The 21,323-nt window shown below is 36.0% G+C and overlaps 1 protein-coding gene across 4 annotated transcripts in view; it reads right to left on the bottom strand.

The window, feature by feature from the left end:
* Window positions 1–21,323, bottom strand: part of KLHL8 (kelch like family member 8) — a 65,328-nt gene that overhangs the window by 6,622 nt on the left and 37,383 nt on the right. Inside the window, exons 2-7 of one of the 4 annotated variants that reach the window (XM_086704630.1) lie at window positions 20,527–20,888; window positions 11,480–12,028; window positions 9,441–9,479; window positions 8,973–9,159; window positions 6,459–6,584; window positions 5,391–5,502 (exon numbers count right to left, since the gene is read on the bottom strand). In XM_086704630.1, the coding sequence (XP_086560756.1) occupies window positions 5,391–5,502; window positions 6,459–6,584; window positions 8,973–9,159; window positions 9,441–9,479; window positions 11,480–12,028; window positions 20,527–20,739 (1,226 nt within the window). In that variant the 5' untranslated portion in view covers window positions 20,740–20,888. Of the gene's footprint in view, window positions 1–5,390; window positions 5,503–6,458; window positions 6,603–8,972; window positions 9,160–9,440; window positions 9,480–11,479; window positions 12,029–20,526; window positions 20,889–21,323 lie in introns of all 4 variants that reach the window. The other 3 variants (XM_086704629.1, XM_025921505.2, XM_086704631.1) reach the window with 3 other exon arrangements.

Raw genomic sequence — 21,323 nt, 5'->3', positions numbered from 1 at the left:
AAAACATTCAATTAGCAAAACACACAGCTGCATAATAAGAGATTAATGAACTGACACAGATATTTTGTTATGGAGGTCAGAAGTCAATCTCAATTCTAAATTAATGTAATTGCAGAGCACGTGTTATTTTTTTTTAATTTTTTAATGTTTATTTATTTTTGAGAGAGAGAGAGACAAAGCGTGAGCAGGTGAGGGGCAGAGAGAGAGGGAAACACAGAATCCGAAGCAGGCTCCAGGCTCTGAGCTGTCAGCACAGAGCCTGACGCAGGGCTCCAACTCACAAAGTGTGAGATCATGACCTGAGCGAAGTCTGACGCTTAACCAACTGAGCCACCCAGGTGCCCATCAGAGCACGTGTTTTGATGCAGGGTTTCACTGTACCACACAAAAGAATCAATTTTTATATTACATGATTTATATCACATTGGTTTACTTCTGATGGACATTTATTTCTCTTTTTGAAAAGAAGGAGGCAGCCCTTGTTAAAAGCTAACTCACTGTAATGGTGATCAGAAAAAAAATTCCATCAATTTCTTAAAAAACACATTCAAAGCAATCAAAATTTAAACTATTCTAAAACTGGGGCGCCTAGGTGGCTCAGTCGGTTAAGCGGCCAACTTTGGCTCAGGTCATGATCTTGAGGTCCGTGAGTTCAAGCCCCACATCGGGCTCTGTGCTGACAGCTCAGAGCCTGAAGCCTGTTTCAGATTCTGTGTCTCCCTCTCTCTGACCCTCCCCCATTCATGCTCTGTCTCTCTCTGTTCAAAAATAAATAAATGTTAAAAAAAAAAAAAAGATTTAAACTATTCTAAAACTATAATCCGTCCCTGAGTTGGTATGTACTTTGGATAAAGCAGTATATTTTATAAACATCTACTACCTTGCTTCTTCATCTGTAACCCATTTGAGAAAGGAGCAGACATGGGTGGTATTGAGTTAATATAGGTAAAGCACTTAGAATGGCAACTGGCCCATATTTAGTGCTATGTATTAGCTATATTACTGGAGAGCACAGCTGTTTAACTGAGATTCTAACTCTTTAATTAAAGAGAATCCTAGGAAGAATTCTTAAATATAATGTTGTTACTCATTTTCAGTCCCCTTAACCTCGTTTCTCTTGAGTATCAAGCAATGACTTACAAAATACTGTGGCAATAAAAACTCACAGGTGTGTGAATATGTGTGTGCATGCTAGGACATACAGGTGTTATATCGTGGCAGATGTGTGCCAGATAAATCTCCCTCCCCACCACCATCCCAAACCACAAGAGCATATGACATTATTGGCTATTTCCTACTACTCAAAACTCTGTTGATCTTCATGAAATCACACGTGTGAATTCCCTCCTAAATCTCTGGCTGGTACTATTCTGTTTCCTTTATCAGCACCTTCTTTTCTACTTCATCGTCAAATTCTGAAGTTCCCTAAGGCCTCTTATCACTTTTACTTTCTCTCCCAAGGTAATTTCATTCCTTCCATGGATTTATGGTAACATTTATTTATATTTCTAATAAATGTAGTGGAGCATTCTGTAATTCCTCCCAGTGAATTACATGAATTATATGTGTATTTGTTAAAATAATATCTATTTTGCACCACATGGGAGATTAAATTAGATTACCTTTTCCTTTTTCAAATTCACAATTCAGCAAATAGAGTGAGGATGTCAAAGACAGCTCAATAATTCACATAAACCTAGATATGAGAATAATTCTGCCTTCTTGATTCAGAGTGAAAACGTAATGGAAGAAAAAGAGTTATCTGGATAAATACTGAAAATCTTGCCTAAGAGCAGCTTTGTACAGAGAATAAAATTCAGAACACCTTAATTTTATCTTGCAATTTTATTTAAAGAAACAAACCCAAACTAATAAAACCTAACTTCAAATATTGAGGTTTATATCAAGGTTTGCAAACTGTAGCAACATTCTGTAAGAGTTAAAAATGGCTAATATGAAAATGAACAATTTTATTATTTTTGTTAATGTTTTTGTTTTTTTGAGTGAGTGAGGAAGGGGCAGAGAGAAAGGGAGACAGAGGATCCACAGCAGGCTGTGCACTGATGGTGGGACTTGAACCCACAAACCATGAGATCACGACCTGAGCCAAAGTCAGGCACTTAACCAACTGAGCTACCCAGGCGCCTCGTGATGAGCAATTTTAAACTGAACTGCACATGGGGATCACACTGCCATCTAATTTTCTATTTTTAATTAATTTAACATAAAATGTTTTTAACTGGGTTTTCTTCTCATGTTATAGTATGAGATACTAGATGGAAATGTGAAGAGAGTTCTGCTGAAAAGAGATCTTTAGCTTTTCTTTTTTCTTCACAAGGAGAAAGAATCCTAGGGAAGAAAAAAACTGGTCTTAAAATACATTATTACTTGTCACTTACCTATAAATAACATTTTAATACTTTAATAGAACTGAATTTATGCTACATAGTAACTACCAATAGCTTAAATTATAATGTGTAGATTAAAACATGGGAGAAAATTCTAAAGTACACTTTTAATTTTTATACCCTTGCCTTTTTATCATGATGCTAAGCTGGTTTTTAGCCAAGACTTGGACCAACATGTGAGGCCTGAAACCATAAAAATCCTACAAGAGAGCAAAGGCAGTATTTTCTCTAACGTTGATCATAGCAACATCTTTATACTTATGTCTCCTGAGGCAAGGGAAACAAAAGCAAAAATAACCTACTGGGATTACATCAAAATAAAAAGCTTCTGCACAGCAAAGGAAACAACCAACAAAACTAAAATATATTGAATGGGAGAAGATACCTGCAAATGACACATCCAATAAAGGGCTAGTATCCAAAATATATGAAGAACTTACACAACACCAAAATAATAATAATAATAATAATAATCCAATTTAAAAATGGGCAGAAGACACACACAGACATTTCTCCAAAGACATCCAGATGACCAAAAGACACATGGAAAGATGCTCAACATCAATGATCATCAGGGAAATGCAAATCAAAACCACAATGAGATACCACTTCACGCCTCTCAGAATGGCTGAAAATCAAAAACAGAAGAAACAACAATGTTGGCAAGGATACGGAATAAAAGAAATCCTTGTGCATTGATGGGAATGCAAACTGGTGCAACCACTATGGAAGACAGTACGGAGGTTCCTCAAAACATTACAAATAGAACTACCCTAATATCCAGTACTGGGTATTTACCCAAAGGGTATAAAAACACTAATTTGAAGGAAAATATGCATCCCTATGTTTACTGCAGCATTATTTATAATAGCCAAGCTATGGAACCTGACCAAGTATCCATCAATAGATGAATGGATAAAGAAGATGTGGTATATACATACAAAAAATATTACTCAACCATAAAAAGGAATGAAATCTTGCTATCTGCAACAACACAGATGGAACTAGAGAGTACAGTGCTAAGCAAAATAAGCCAGCCAGAGAAAGATAAATACCATATGATTTCACTCATATGTGGAATTTAAGAAAATAAAACAAAGGAACAAAGGAACAAAAAAAAAAAGGAGAAACAAACCAAAAAACAGACTCTTAAATATAGAGAACAAACAGATGGTACCAATGGGGAGGTGGGTAGGGAACGGGTGAAACTGTTAAATCATTATATTGTACACCTGAAACTAACATAACACAGTATGGTAACTACACTGGAAGTAAAATAAAATTTAAAAATCCTCTCTCCAAACCAAAAATCTTCAACAATTTTTTATATGACACAGTTTTCAGGTTTCTTACTAACCTGCTAGTCCTTGCATGCATCCCAGGTTATAACTCTCACAGTTACAATAATTTTTGTGTGCACCCATTTACCATAATTATTTTCAAATGATAAACATATATTACTGTATTAGCAGGTTAAATTCATTAAAAAAATCCAATCAGAATAAATTTAAAAGGATGCAATAAAAAAGTATAGAGTCTAACTTTTATTACCATCTCCCAAATGATGTTGTATATCCCACTGAGACCCCAGCTATAGATACAGACAGATCAGCATAAAGAATACCACTACAATCTTCCTTGATATAAAGACTCCACTTCTCAAGACAGGCAACTACACTGTATTCATTTTCCTTTTCTTTCTTTTTTTTTTTTTTAAGAGCTGTGCTTCATATTGGTTCATGTACTTTTCTCCATAAGAAACATAAATTAATTGCAAACCTGGTTTTCCACCATGTTGTACTGGTATATTTCATATTTCATAATATCTAAAGCAGGCTTTTAACCTGTAACCTTAATATTTTTAGGTATTACTGCCTATCAATTTAGAGTATGTTTGGTCTACTATGCTTTTGAACCTTGATACCACCTTAAGATACCTGAAAATTCGGTAGAATAGTCATTAAAAAAATTCTGAACAGGCTAGTCAACATCCACTAAGTCATGCTACTGCAAATCTTTCTCCTCTTTAGACTGATCCACTTAGCAACATATATTTCAATTTACTGTAGATGAAAAGTTTAAATATTAATGCTAATAAAAAATAAGTAAAAAATGAGAAATATTTTCTTAACATGTTGAAATACTATGCCTTAGTCCTAAAGCCAGTATCTCATTTACTAGGGATACAACAGAGACATTTCTACTAAGATCAAGAATAAGATAGAAATGCCTATCTCTGCTACTATTCACGCTGAATTAGATTAATAGCCAATATAACTAGATAAGAAAAACCAATTCAAAGCATAGGAATATGTGGAAAAACTGGCAAAAGTTGAATAAGGTCTATGGATTAATTAATATCTTTGTATTAATGTTAGTTACCTGGTTCAAATAATTGTACCACAATGGTGTAAGATGTCAACATTATAGGTACTGGGTAAAGAGTATATACAGCAGGATTTCTCTATCTCAGCACTATTGACATTTGGGGCTAGAAAATTCTTTGCTGTGGGGAGCTTTCTTGTGCATTACAGGATTTTTAGCAGCATCCTTAGCCTCTCTCAACTAGATGCCAGCAACAACTCCCCCAACATCCCCGACCCCAAACTATGACAACCAAAAATGTCTCCAGGTATTGCCAAGCATTCCAAAATGGGAGTGAAATCATCTTTAGTTGAGAACCACTGGTATACAGGAACTCTACTATTTTTGCAACTTTTCTGAAAACCTAAAATTATTTCAGAGTTAAAAGTAAAAAAAAAAAAAAAAAGTCAATGCTCAGGTTTACATGGAAACTATATCAATTGTTACTATATTCTAAAATATAAAAATATAAAATATATTCTCAATGGATGCTTTAACAAAATGTGTTTAAGAAGGTATTTTAAGTTTCTAAAAGTGTAAAAAGCAGAAAATTAGCCCTTTAAATTATTGGGAGCTTTATTTTCCAACAAATCAAAAAAAATTTCCATGCTGATTCACCTCTTTGTGTTCATTGAAGCCTTCATCATCCATTTATTAGTGAGAGGATCAAACATCTCCATGCTACCTAAATGTTCATTTCCATCATGTCCACCTACTGCATACACTTTACCTATCAAATAGAGAAGCATTTTCATTTGATTCCAAGTAAGTAAACTGTTATATAGATTTATACTCAACATATAATTAGAATAGCATGAGAATTTCAAACTATTCTTCTGTTCAACATCATGAATTAATGTCAGTTAAATAGTCAAATTAAAATAATTATAAGCTTCTACTTAATAAAATGCCTGGAATGTGCTGCTGTATATGAAGTTACTTAAATGCTCAAACACTATCCTACCTTAGGTTTCCCAACTTATTACTTAGTAGATGAAATCACTAATCATGCTCTCAAAGAATGTTTGATAAAATTTTTAAAATGCTCAGTATGTTATATAAAGAAAATATAAAATTCAATACATATGATCAAACTTTTTCTAAATGAAATTATTAAAAATACACATACAATAACTGTAAAGATTATATACAAAAATGTCAACTAGGATTATTTCTGGGTGTTTAGATTATAGATGATTTTTACTTATTAGAATGTTTTCAAATTTCCCCCCAAAAAGCTTCTATAATCAGAAAAAAAGTTAATTTTTCAAGTCTCCTAACAATTTATCCATGTTTCTGTAATTATTTCATTTTCAGTAACCAGTAAAAAAAATATATATAATTTCAATAAATATATAGAAAAAAGCTGATATATATTTATTTGAGTTCAATAAACACTTTTCCTTGGTTTATTTTGCAAATACAACTCAAAAGAGTTTAACTCTTTATTTTAACTCCCTTCTCCCTACTACTCATCTCCCACTGAAGCATCTACATGCAAGAGATTGTTCGCTGAGCATCTATGGGCATGAGGCAAGTAAATAATCACCATCCAAATATTTTATTGATAATATTGAAACATTTTATAATTTAGCAATTTTCTTATAGAAAGAAATTGTCAAAGTTTACATATTTATAAAGAGTGTTATCATCATGTGCTATGACTTAAGACAATAATGGACCTACCTTCCACAGAGATTACACCGACGTGTCGCCTTCGACTATTCATTTCTGGCCCAAAAAACCAACTATTTTTGTTGATAGAATAGCATTCAATACTGCGAAAAGGGTCACCAGATCCACCTCTACCACCTACACAAAATAGCACACCTGAAGGTAAAGCCACAAAATAGAGATCAAAATTATAGCTCCCTAATTTTTTAAAAATTAGTGTGGAAAAAATACTTAGAAAGTCAAAATTTTGATGAAATGCTAAAAAAATGAGTTACTTGGATAACTTCAATGTCATTGTTACTAAAAAATCTGATTTTCTTTTTTCCCAGTTTGAATGTCTCAAATAGGATACATCAGCTATCTCTGTTTGCAAACATCTCATTATAGTATGGTTTAGATCTTCACCCACTCTGTAAAATTTCTGTTGCTAAGGTCATAACTATATCCAGTAAACTCCTAAGTTAATTTCTTATTGAATACAACTGCCACATTTGATATGTTGATCACCCTGTTTTGGGGGAAACTCCTTAACTCTCCTGATTTCCATAATATCAAGGTTTCCTTTTGTCTCCAATAATTTCTCTTTCACATGTTTCCCATATTTCATCCTTAGCCTACTTCTCACATACTTCATGATCACACAGGAAAAGTACATTCATTCCTTGATTTTAAATTCCATCTGTATCATAATGCCTTCCAAGCTAGATATCTAAGCCACATTTCTACTTGATGTCCCATGTAGTAGTCTTTTGGCTTTCACACTGTCAACAGAGTAAACTAATTATAAGACTCTTTCAACAGCTTTCCATTACCTACATCAGTAGTTCTTAAAAACTTTAGCGAATGTCACTAAACTATATGCATTTAAAAATGGTTAAGGGTGCCTGGATGGCTCAGTAGATTAAGTGTCTGGCTCTTGATTTCGGCTCAAATCGTGATCTCACAGTTCGTGGGATGGAGCCCCGTCTCCAGCTCTGGCTCTGCATTGACAGTGGAGAGCCTGCTTGGGATTCTCTCCTCTTTCTGCCCCCTTCCTGCTTCACACACTCACTCTCTCTCCCTCTTTCTCTCTCTCTCTCTAAATGGATAAACATTTTTTTTTAATGGTTAAAATGGCAATTTTTATTTTATACATATTTCACTGCAATCTAACAAATATCAAAACTTCAGTGAAGTTTACAGAATCATCTGGAAGGCATAAACCAGATTTATGGGCCTGACCCCCAGAGTTTCTGATTCAATAGGTGTGGAGTAGATCCAAGAATTTGTATTCCTAACAAGTTCCCAAGTGAATGCTGATGCTGCTGGGCCAGGGGCCACCACTTCCTTTATACTTTGAGAACCAATGCCCTACAGGATAAAGCCAGCACAGCATAAAGGCCTTGTTGCACTGTCTAACCTGATCTTCTCCCTCTCTTTCTCTTAAATTTCATGTTTCTGCAACATGCATACAGTGCTCATCCTCAATGGTTCCAATGGCAATTTTTGGTAATATCATTCACTTAACACAGTTTAGAAATGATTATGCTGATATCTGTCTCCAGAGTCCAAGATAGGTTAGGATTATATGTTAACTTATATTTTGTACTAATCAGGGCTATCACAGTGCCTGGTATGTACTAGACATTCAAGAGATGCAAAAGGAACCGAATACCCCTTTCCTTAACTGGCACCTAGGAAAACGTCTGTTTATTATTCAAAACTAAGGTTTACTTTCTCTATAAAACCTTTTCTGACCCTTCCAAGGTAAAAATAACCACTCTTTTGTGTTTCCCATTATACTTATGAATATATCAACGTCCCTTTAATACTTCAGTGCATTTTTTATTCACATGTCTATTTCCCTAGATCAGACTGCATGTTCTCTCAAAATAGGGCTGGCTATGTGTATCTGCATTTCTGATGCCTGCCCCAGAACTTGGCATGTGGTAGGCACTAGATAAATATTTGCCAAATGACTACATTAAAAAAATGTCTACAACTGCTTTGCCATCTTTTCCAATTCAATATTTTTTTAATTTTTTTAAATTCATTTTACTTTTGAGAGAGAGAGACAGAGTGTGAGCAGGGGAGAGGCAGAGAGAGTGGGAGACACAGAATCCGAAGCAGGCTCCAGGCTCTGAACTGTCAGCACAGAGCCCAATATGGGACTGGAACTCATGAACCGTGAGATCATGACCTGAGCCAAAGTCGGATGCTTCACCGACTGAGCCACCCAAGCGCCCCACTAATTCAATATTTTTATTTGTTTAAGTTTATTTTTGAGAGAGAGTGAGCATGGGGAAGGGGCAGAAAGAGAGGGAAAAAGAGAATCCCAAGCAGGCTCTGCACCGTCAGCACAGAGCCCAACACGGGGCTCGAACCCACAAACCATGAGATCATGACCCGAGCCAAAACCAAGAGTCGGACAACCAACTGACTGAACCACCCAGGTGCCCCCTTAGAATTAAGTTTGGGCATACATAACCAATATTCAGATACCATAAAGATCCTTCAAGTAGGTGATAAAATGAATAATTTCATTACCAGCAGTATGTTTCCTTGGAGTAGTCCGAATGGAATATTCAAAGTCAGGTACTGCTCTGCTACTCAGATGAAGATGGTAATTTCTTGCTTCATCCAATAAATCTCTACATTTTAGATTTTGCTTGACAATCTGTTCTTTTGCCACAACACCCATAAGAAAATCAACTGGCAACAGCGGCAGACGAACCTAAGATCATGAATAGTTGTGAATATGAAGTTTAAGTTGTAATTAGAGAGCTCATTCTCTACTTCAACTGTAGTATGTTTATTTTCTCTTTTTAAAACTCATTTACCTCACAAAGCCTTTCTAACATGTGAGTGAAGTTCAATGAGCCAAGTTCTATAGTGATTTTTCAGTACGGTGCACTGATGAAATCAGATTATATGTTAAATGCATCTTCTCCTCTTTAAAAACAGATTTAAGTAGACTGGATAAAATAATTCAATGTCTTCATTCAAGTTACTTACTTCCAAAAATGGTTGTGTCAGAATCACAAGGCCACACTGCTACTAGAGAAAAGGTGCAATCAAAACAAAATCGCTATGTTTTGTTCTTTTGCCTTTTAAAGCTAAGACTGAACAAATGGAAATGTGATTTCTTTCTAAAACAGAAACAGTCATAATATTAAACAAGCGTTGTTTTCTTCAAATCAATGACCTTGTAAGGTTATATACTAAATCAGGGATGCATCCCTTCTTTCAGTAGAGGCACTCACCATTCTTCCCTTAAAGATGCACTGATTTTCTAGAGAATAAAGGGGATGATCAAACCAGGTAATATGATTTTGAGTTAAAAGTACATAAGCATTCACACAAATAAGATATAGCTTCAAGATAATAACACTTTTTGTTTTTGTTAACAAACATATTCAAAGCATTTCTAAGGCCTACTATCTCCTGATCCAAGTTACCCTGTTGACAATAAGTAAATAAACAAATAAATAAAAAACAGTCATGTTTCTGAGGTTACAAAAGTAAAACTGTGGTGAGAAAACAAAATGGAAAGTGATGTCTTGTGGTTCTTTCCAAATAAGAAATTCACTAAAATTTAGAAACTTCATCATAAAACAATAGTTATTTAGAGCTGTTTCCTCAGAACCATTTTCTATCAACATAAATAAAATATTCAGTACTGCAATCTCAAAGGGCTATTTTAAACATTCATGTTAGGGGTGCCTGGGTGGCTCAGTGGGTTAAAACTGCGACTTCAGCTCAGGTCATGATCTCACGACTCGTGAGTTCAAGCCCTGCGTCAGACTCTGTGCTGACAGTCAGAGCCTGGGGCCTGCTTCAGATTCCGTGTTTCCCTCTCTCTCTGACCCTCCCCAACTTGTGCTCACTCGGGAAGGGAAGGGAAGGGGAGGGGAGGAGAGGGGAGGGGAGGGGAGGGGAGGGGAGGGGAGGGGAGGGGAGGGGGGAGGGGGAGGGGAAGGGAAGGGGAGGGGAAGGGGAAGGGGAAGGGGAAGGGGAGGGGAAGGGAAAGGGGAGGGGAAGGGGAAGGGGAAGCGGAGGGGAAGGGAAAGGGAAAGGGAAAGGGAAAGGGAAAGGGAAAGGGAAAGGGAAAGGGAAGGGGAAGGGAAAGTGAAGGGAAAGGGTTAGGGGAAGGGGAGGGGGAGGGGGAGGGGGAGGGGAGGGGAAGGGGAAGGGGAAGAGGAAGGGGAGGGGAAGGGAAAGGGAAAGGGAAAGGGAAAGGGAAAGGAAAGGGAAAGGGAAGGGAAAGGGAAAGGGAAAGGGAAAGGGAAAGGGAAAGGGAAGGGAAAGGGGAAGGGGAAGGGAAAGGGAAGGGAAAGGGAAGGGGAAGGGGAAGGGAAAGGGAAGGGGAAGGGAAAGGGAAAGGGAAAGGGAAGGGGAAGGGGAAGGGAAGGGGAAGGGGAAGGGGAAGGGAAGGGGAAGGGAAAGGGAAAGGGAAGGGAAAGGGAAGGGAAAGGGAAAGGGAAAGGGAAAGGGAAGGGAAAGGGAAAGGGAAGGGGGAAGGGAAGGGGAAGGGAAAGGGAAAGGGAAGGGGAGGGGAAGGGAAAGGGAAAGGGAAGGGAAAGGAAAAGAAAAGGAAAAGAAAAAGAAGGAAGGAAGGAAGGAAGGAAGGAAGGAAGGAAGGAAGGAAGGAAGGAAGGGAAAGAAAGAAAAGAAAGAAAGAAAAGAAAAGAAAAGGAAAGAAAGAAAGAAAGAAAGAAAGAAAGAAAGAAAGAAAGAAAGAAAGAAAGAAAATGAAAGGACGAAAGAAAGGAAGAAACAAAGAAAGAAAAGAAAGGAAGGAAGAAACTTTAAAAACAAGAAACCCATTCAGGTTAAAAAGCAAAAAATGATATTTCTAATTAAATGCAATTCAGACTTATCCTTAAATAGCATAGTGAATAAACAGAAAAGTAAACAGAAAGCCATTTTCACATCATATTACACAATGATTTCTATATTCCTTCGGGTAGTCTGCACTTTTCTTGATAAATGACACATGTTAATTTGCTTCCATATCATTTCATTTCTATACACAATCCTATTTCAGCCCCTACCTGTGCAAGTGTTTCATCCAACCATTTGGAATGATGCTGAGGATTGGCAAGAAGCCACTTGATGGCTGCACTATAGACCTGCTTTTCATTCTCAATATTTAGATCACTGGAGGACAAAAGCTTATGGAGATGCTGGGGTGACACACTCACAAAGTCTTCACACTCCACTACTTCAGTAAAATGCTCACAGGCATACTGATCCGCCATGTCCATTAAGTCTATTCGATTGTGACTTTCTGCAAAGGCTCTTACCGCCAGGCAGTTGGAGGGATGAAAATGTAACTTCATGTATTCACAACAAGCTCTAGCCACCAGTTCAACCTGTAGAATACAGGCTGCATATAAAAGAGGTTGGACATTGTCAACAGTCAAAGTGAGCCTTGAAGAATAGACAAACTTTACCAAGTCTTCTATTGCATCACCATCAAAATCTCTGATCTCAATCAGTGTTTGCTTGGCTTCAGCCATTTCAGAGAGAAACATGGCTCTGAAGTAAGGGATAACACAAGCCAATACTAGTTTGTGACAAGAGATTAGCTTTGAGCCAACCTGTTCAAAACAAACAAACAAAAGGAGACAGTTTAATATCAAAATCAGTTTTACATCAGCATTGAGCATCTGTTGTAGCAGGAACAAAAACTTCACACAAATTTAGTGTATTTGTTTAACAGTGTAATCCTTTGGTCACTTATTTTAATGTAGGGCAATTTTTTTTTTTAATTTTTTTTTTTCAACGTTTATTTATTTGTGGGACAGAGAGAGACAGAGCATGAACGGGGCAGGGGCAGAGAGAGAGGGAGACACAGAATCGGAAACAGGCTCCAGGCTCTGAGCCATCAGCCCAGAGCCTGATGCGGGGCTCGAACCCACGGACCGTGAGATCGTGATCTGGCTGAAGTCGGACGCTTAACCGACTGCGCCACCCAGGCGCCCCAATGTAGGGCAATTTCTTAAAGTCAGGCAACTTTCTTCTTCCAGATTAGCCCCTTATCTTCTACACTTCTATCCACAATGTATATTTGGTAAGCTGATTTTCTGTATTAATCTCAAATTTCAGAAGCATTCTGTGAATGAAGAAGAACAGCATACATCATCTAGCACTACTTGAGCACTATTCTTGTTTTTGGTCTGTGAGTCCCTTTTCTAAAAAAAGCTTTCCAGTTTTGTGGATATAATTGACATCTAACATTATGTAAGTTTAAGTTAAACAACATAATGATTTGATGTATGTACATATTATGGAATGATTACCACAATGTTTAGTAAACATCTAACACCTCACATAATTCTGAATTTTATCTTTCCCTGTAACAAGAACTTTTAAGATTTCCTCTCTTAGCAACTTTCAAATATACAACACAGTATTATCAACCACAGTCGTCATGTCAGGCACTGTTCTAAGTGCTTTTCACATATTACTTAACTCACTTAATTGTCCCAATGCCCCTATGAGTAGGCACTATTATATAACCACAGTTTATCAGTGAGAAAATTGAAGCACAAAGTAAACAGACCACTATTTAGTAGTATTTACTATGAGCTTAAATAAAGTTTTCATTCCTTATTAAATTATTTTGAAATAATATAAAAAACAGAATAATAATGAAGGGACACCTGGATGGATCAGCTGGTTAAGCGTCCAACTCTTGATTTCAGCTCAGGTCATGATCTCACAGTTCGTGAGTCTGAGCCATGAATTGGCTCCACACTGACAGTGTAGAGCCTGCTTGGGATGCTCTTCCCCCTCTCTCTGTCCCTCCTCTGCTCTAAATAAATAAACAAACTTAAACACTAAAATTTTACCTTATTTCCTAAAAAATTACACTAGTGTCAATAGTTTGCTATTGTAAGTGACAATGTAGTAAGTTTTGCTGTAATTGAAACTTTATTCCCACTCTATTTAATTTCCTACAGATAAAATCCTAAAAAGAAATGGTATTTCAAAGGATAGGCACAGTTTGGGATACAGACTGCTAAATTGTCCATCTCTGATCTCCCTACAATATTTGTGCCATATTCTGAGTACTAACTTATTAAAAAGTATTTGTTAATTTAATGCATGAAAATATTATCTATTTTAGTTTATCTTATACTAATATCATCAAATCATTCATTAATTTTGGGCTATTTTTACCTCTTCTATAAACTTATTCTATGATTTTTTTCTTATGTTTTTGTAAGAACTCCTCATATATTTAGAGTGTGAGTCGTTTGCCATATATTAGTTCAAAATTTTCTCTTTTATGGTGTGCTTTTTTAGTCACCCCCTCTAGATTTTTACACAATCAAACCAATCTTTGTCTTTATAATTTCTGCCTTAGATGCTATGCTTAATATTAAACACATTAACTTCACGTATTCTAGTATTTTTAGGGTTTTATGTTTTATACATACACCTTTATTTCCATCTGGAAGTTCTGGTACTGAGTACCAGTTATCTCCTTATTAACACAGCAGTAGTTACCCAGTTTTCTTAGCACTTTGTGTTAGGTAATCTTTAAATACAGTAGGCTACAGGACACCTGGGTGGCTCAGTTGGTTGAGTGTCCAACTTCAGCTCAGGGCATGATCTTAAAGTTTATGAGTTCGAGCCCCATGTCAGGCTCTGTGCTAACAGTTCAGAGCCTGGAGCCTGCTTCCGATTCTGTGTCTCCCTCTCTCCTTCCGCCCCTCCCCTGCTCATGCTCTGTCTCCCTCTCAAAAATAAACAAACATTAAAAAAGAAAATTAAATACAGTAGGCTAGTGTTTTACCAATATTCCTGTTTTCATGTAGCATTTTGACTATGTAATACACTTACAGTTGTGTCTCATTATTTGGGAATGAATTTTAAAATGAGAACTTCTAAAGAAAAAGGCCTGAGGAGTATTACAATGTATAATAAATGCTTTTGTTTATAAATGTTCCTCTTGACCTTTTCTCACTAATGTGGAGGAAAAATGAATATCCCTTCAACAAATACAAGATTATGGGGCGTCTGGGTGGCTCAGTCAGTCGGGCGGCTGACTTCAGCTTAGGTCATGATCTCGTGGTTCGTGAGTTTGAGCCCAGCGTCAGGCTCTGTGCTGGCAGCTCAGAGCCTGGAGCATGCTTCGGATTTTGTGTCTCCCTCTCTCTGCCCCTTGCCTGCTCATGCTCTGTCTCTGCCTTTCAAAAATAAATAAACATTATAAAAACAAAACAAACAAAACAAACAAATACAAGATTATCATCTCTGTTGGTTATATTGTATTTAATTTTTTAAAAGAATCCACAGGTAGGATTCAGATTTTACTGAGACTCAAGTTGCACCCTATACTAAAGCAGAAAGTTTGGCATGTTTTCAAATTCACTTAAGCCCTAAAATGGGATCTGAAATCTGATATTAAGCATTTTAAAAACAGGCTGAAAATATCCTTTTTTAAAATTTTCTGCACATGCCACCATTGAGATTTAGTTTCTATGCAAATATCTGTAAACCTCACATGGCATAAATCTGCTTAAATTTGCCAACATGCCATTACATAAAACATAATTCTACAGTTTCCAGATAAACATTATTTTAACACTACCTTCTCACCCCAACTGTACAAATCAATGGTCCACAAATTATTTTCATACTGTTCATAAGACTTTGTTCCTCAACAACTCTATTTTAATTTCTTGATTCAATAAACTAAAACTTGAATATTTAATACACACACAATCACACCCCCAATCAAAGTGATTATAGATAATATACCCACTCTTTTTTTTTTTTTTTTTTTTTTTTTTGAGAGAGAGAGAGAGGGAGAGAGGTGCAGAGAGAAAATCTCAAGCAGGCTCCGCACTGTCAGCACAGAGCCCAATGTGGGGCTCAAACCCACAAACTGTGAGATCATAACCTGAGCTGAAATCAAGAGTCAGATGCTTAACCAACTGAGCCACCCAGGTGCCCCCTTAATACTTAATACTTTTTTAACATTTGGTCATTCTGGTAACTATTCTTTTGTGAACTAGTTGTTATTACATAGGTTCACTTTACTTCTAAGTATTAATTGTAAAATCCCATTAATACAGACTGTTAAAAATCATTTACAAATACACTAAACTTGTTTTTAAATCATTGAAACAAAAACTAAAGTGTATTAGTTTGAAATGTTCATAATTATGCCATTTAATTAAAACTAAGTGTTTGAGAACTACACTGAAATAAAAATGCAGAAGACAAACAGTGAGACAGAAATAGAGTGGAAGAAAAAAATCCAAATGCCTGTCTTTTATGTTTGTTTAGAAGCTATATTCTAATTTCTCAGTTTTAATCCCTTGTTAATTTTGTCCTTTTAACCTCTTAGCTACTCTTTTCGATAACCCACCAATTTTAATCAGTTTGAATAGTCAAAATAGCATTTTACAGCCAAGGTCAAGGGGTTAGATATACAAAACCAAGATAGTTTGGCTTACATGTAGTGAATTATCACATTATAATGTCTAGCCACATTCACTATGCTACAATCTTGGTTAATCTTACTACATTCATTAGAAAAACCTGCACAATGGAAACGATGGATAACATTTTAGGGGTCAAATAAACAAGAATCTACTAATATAAGTATTTAAATACACCTTCTGAGCAACATGAAACAAGTTAAAATATCAATTTATTACTTGAATGTCAGAAAGATGAACATTCATTAGACAGCTTAACATAGAATGCTTAAGTGTTAAAGACAGAATCACCTTCTCATTTATCATTTCATTAGATTATGTCTGCCTTCCCATCAGGAGTTAACTGTTACATTTATAAGGATAATAATTTTATCATTTCTACCTATTGGAAGTATGGTACTATAATGCAGCTCACATATTTTGTTTCCCTGCAATCTTTCAGAGTACTTATTCTTACCTGGTCATTTGGAAGTTTGACACCAAAAAATTATAACACAATCTTGAAAATATTTATCCAAATCCTATAAATGTTTATTTTAAAAACTCAAAGAAACATGTATTTTCAAAAAAAGAAGAAGCGGGGCGCCTGGGTGGCGCAGTCGGTTAAGCGTCCGACTTCAGCCAGGTCACGATCTCGCAGTCCGTGAGTTCGAGCCCCGCGTCGGGCTCTGGGCTGATGGTTCAGAGCCTGGAGCCTGTTTCCGATTCTGTGTCTCCCTCTCTCTCTGCCCCTCCCCCGTTCATGCTCTGTCTCTCTCTGTCCCCAAAATAAATAAACGTTGAAAAAAAAAAAAATTAAAAAAAAAAAAAAAAAAAAGAAGAAGCCAAATAATATGAATAAAACTATTCAGTGGAAGCATCAACAAGTTAGGGGGTTTCCTTCCTCTAATAATCTCTGTTAATCTCTTCAAGTAAAATTTAACTATGATCTTTAACAAAAACAATTACATTTCCTCAAACTATCATAAAGAAGTAGAAGCATCTTTGTAAACGTTACTTTTGTTGACCTAGAACACATGGTTTAAGCATGAGTGCTATGCAACCTCTGCAAGACAAATTCCCCTGTCTTTTATCACCAAACTGCTGCCCTTAAGAAAGCTTTCCCCCTATATAATTTTAGACCTGCTACTGGATATATTCTTTTTTTTTTTTTTTTAATTTTTTTTTTTAACGTTTATTTATTTTTGAGACAGAGAGAGACAGAGCATGAACGGGGGAGGGTCAGAGAGAGAGGGAGACACAGAATCCGAAGCAGGCTCCAGGCTCTGAGCTGGCAGCACAGAGCCCGACACAGGGCCCGAACTCACGGACCACGAGATCATGACCTGAGCCGAAGTCGGCCGCTTAACCGACTGAGCCACCCAGGTGCCCCTGGATATATTCTTTAAAATGTTTCCACTGGGGCACCTGGGTGGCTCAGTCAGTTAAGCAACGAACTCCTGATTTCAGCTCAGGTCATGATCCCAGGGTCATGTGATCGAGTTCCATGTCAGACTCCGTGCTGGGAGTGGGGCCTGCTTAGGATTCTCTCTCTCCCTCTCTCTCTCTCTCTCTCTCTGCCCCTCCCCTGTTTGTGCTCTCTCTCTTAAAATAAACATCTAAGAAATAAATTAAAAAATAAAAATTTTCCCTAATAAACAAAGAAAATATATAAGCAAATTTCACCTCTCCCTGGAATGACCTCAAGATAATAATCTCTTATGTGAAGCCTTTCCAATCACCTTTCAGGCATAATTCATAGATCTCTCCTATGCTGCCATAAAAATAACACAAAAATGATAATCACTAAATTATATTATAGTTAGGTGTGTATGTGCCTTTCTCTGGATAAATTTCAAATACCCTCAAGGCAAGAACAGAATATTACTCAAATTTATTTATACTCTCCATATACTAGGGTAAGACCTTAGTAAGTATCTGCTAAATAAACTTTTTTTTTTGTTTCCAATATAAGTGCTCATTTTGGAATTTTAAAATTGGCTAATGACCTTATATATGGACAATAAAATATATTTGGATAATGGTTTGTTTTTTTTTTAAAGATTTTCTTTTTAAGTAATTTCTACATACAAAGGCTCAAACTTACAACTCTGAGATCAAGAGTTGCACACTCCACTGACTGAGCCAGCTGGGCGCCCCAATAACTGTCTTTCTAAAATGTTTGCCTTAAAAGCAATAATGGTCAAAGGAAACATACTAATTAAAAAAAAAAAAAAATAGGGGATGACTTTATATCAGAGAATAATCCTTAAGATTAGATGAATATAAAAAGTGAAATTTATGTTGAACAGGGCATTATGAATTATCTGTAATCCTATTTGACTTAATTGTTCTATGACAGTTAAATTCTGACAGTTGAAGAAATGTTGAATTAGAATTAAGAAACAAATCCACAGGGTGCCTGGGTGGCTCAGTCGGTTGAGTGTCCGACTTCAGCTCAGGTCATGAACTCACGGTTCGTAAGTTTGAGCCCCGTGTTGGGCTCTGTGCTGACAGCTCAGAGCCTGGAGCCTGCTTGTGATTCTGTGTGTGTGTGTCTCTCTCTCTCTCTCTGCCCCTTCCCCACTCATTCTCTGTCTCTCTCGGTCTCTCAAAAATGAATAAATGCTAAAAAAAATTAAAAAAAAAAAAAGAATTAAGAAACAAATCCAGTAAGAGACCTGTTAAGAGATTAAGTTGTAACACTTTCTAATGAATAGGAACAGAATACACGATAGGTAGAATTATCTGATACTCTTGGAACTATTATAGTAGTATACATAATGATCCAAAGAGCTGATACTTATTATTATGTACCAAGCACTGCCATAAGGATGTTACTTGTACCAATTCACTTATTCCTCACAAAAACCTAATCATCACTCTAATTTTACAGATGAAAAAATAAAAATGATGGTCCCTTTAAATTACTGAAGTGATTCTCATGCCTAATGAAGTGTTTCTCATGTCACTGTTTACTTTTTTTTTTTAATTTTTTTCATGTTTATTTATTTTGAGAGAGGGAGAATGCGCAGGGAAAGGGAAGAAAGAGAGGGATAGAAAGAATCCCACGCAGACCCTGCACTGCCAGGGCAGAGCCCAATGTGGGACTAGATCCCATGAACCACGAGCTCATGACCTGAGCAGAAATCAAGAGTTGGACACTTAACCAACTGAGCCACCTATGCGCCCCTGTCAGTGTTTAAAACATAGTATTTTAATTTTCAACCACTGACTCTTTGGGAGTTTTTATTTCAATCTATTGCTAAAGTTACACAATAAACAAAGTTATGAGTTGTCTTTAAGTGGCTATATCCCTATTTTTCACTTAATATCTATACGCAGTATGTTATATGTTATATAAATTATTCTAAAATTCAGTTATAAAATTTATAAAATCAATACTCTAATTATTTTCCATTTGCTGAATGATAGCTGAATTCCAACAATCTATTTTACATTTTTATTTTTGCTAAAGCCAGTGTGGGTCACTGAATTTCACACCACGGTTAAAAATTAGAGCAATGGCATAAAATTAAACAATATACATACAGAACAAGAGAACTTAAGTGTTCTACATTAAAATATATATACATAGCTAAATTTCACACAGAGCTAGAATTATATAATGGTTTTCTTCTCAAAATCTTAGGGCCTAGAAATACATAAAACCAGTAACAGTTTAAGGAAAGAGAATACAGCTCATTTATCCACAGTATAATACTATACCCCTGGACATTCTGGATCTAAAATTCAAAGCTTATGCTTTCAGTTTATAGACTCCTGTTGAGTATTCTCTGGTCTGATTCTTCAAGTATGCTTTCCATCCCTATGACTCAGCTTTAAAAAGCTGTCTGATCAAAAGCAAAAGCAAAAGCAAAAGCAAAAGCAAAATTTAAGAGATCCCAAAGTGGCAAATCAAATGTGGAAAATGCTTCATGGATGCATATGAATCATCAAAAAAAAAATTTAATATTACACTGAGATATAAGAATAGTAAAAGTACTTTAAACAAGTAATGAGGAACAATTAGACTTCCACACTGTTTTATCACTTTTCCAATTTTACTAAAACTGTCTTTTGCAGCAGAATAACACAACATGTGGTCTATAGACCACAGACTTAAAACTTACTACACTTTTTCATCCAAGTCTAAATAGATTCTACTTCATTATCAGGTATAGAGAATCTCACTTAAGAGACCATTGTTTTAAAGTAGAGATTAAATTACCAGAATAGGAACATGTACTAAAATACTACTGCAGCTGAGTAAACAACCAAGAATTCCTAACTTTTAACTTACATTAAGAGTAAGTGAGTATACTAGGATTTTTAAATACACAAGTTAAAAGCTTACTGGTCGACAGCAATTTATTAATTTCAGTAATAATAACTATTTGTTGTTGTAAGGTCCAGAACTCTCAGAAGTTAAATTAACTATGAAATAATGAATATTAATACTTAATAAGTACAAGTTTACCTTGTGCTAATCCTCCTTTACTCACCTTCCTTTATATCCTTTCACCTTCAATAAAAAAGGATTGAGACTAAAATCATTTTGACTATAACAAGTATGATACCAAAAATTCACCCTCTATGGTTATAGAAACCCTCATTTTTCATAATACAATAAAGAGTTTGAAAAAGAAGAAAAGTCTTACCTTTAGTGTGACATCACACAGTTCTCCATTTTCATAAAACCGAAGAAGGGAACCATGAAAATCTTTCCAAGCTTCATTTGCTTCAAAGATAAAAGAGTCTTCTCCATCACCATCACTAATTGAAGACCTATTCTTTATTTGCTGGTGCTGTTGCCTTTTCCCCTTTGTGCAGTGATTCCTAACTTGTTTTGCATTCACAGATTCTGAAGCCATTTGCAACACTCTTCTTTTAATATAGCTCTCTTCTCAAATATTCCATTTATTCTCTTAAAAGGGGTGTGGAGGAAGCAGAAGGTAGATGCAGCCCACTAACCTTCAGACATTTTTCAAAACCCAAACTGCCATTGTCCAATTGGCTGAGACTGAAAAATAAACAGTAAAACACATAAAAACAAACCAAAAGAAAAGTATCATTAATAATTATAGTTTACAAAACTAGATATAAAATGACCACATAAATTACTACTTAAGAACAAGTAACTTTGCAGCTCTATGCTAAATGTCATAATAATTACCTCAGCTAATTATATCAGTGAAGGAATGCCTTTAAAATCTAATTTGAAAATTCTGGAAAGATGGTGGAATAGAAGCAGCAGGAATCTATCTCCCATACCTAGGCAAAAATTGTACTGGCAGAATCAAACTGTAGAGTCTGTGGAAGGCTTACAACTTCAGGGAAAGACTGAAATGTTTAATTTTGTCAACTTCAGCTCTTAAGTACAACAGCACCTGTCCATCCCCACATCCTCAGTCAGATCGCAAGTAAGCAGCCGGGTACATGTTCCTAGCTAGAGCAG

This window comes from Puma concolor, chromosome B1 (genome assembly GCF_028749965.1).
Source record: "Puma concolor isolate L17-30 chromosome B1, mPumCon1.1.hap2, whole genome shotgun sequence".
Taxonomy (NCBI): domain Eukaryota; kingdom Metazoa; phylum Chordata; class Mammalia; order Carnivora; family Felidae; genus Puma; species Puma concolor.
The sequence above is the reverse complement of the archived record's forward strand: the minus strand, read 5'-3'. Positions and strand labels throughout refer to the sequence as shown.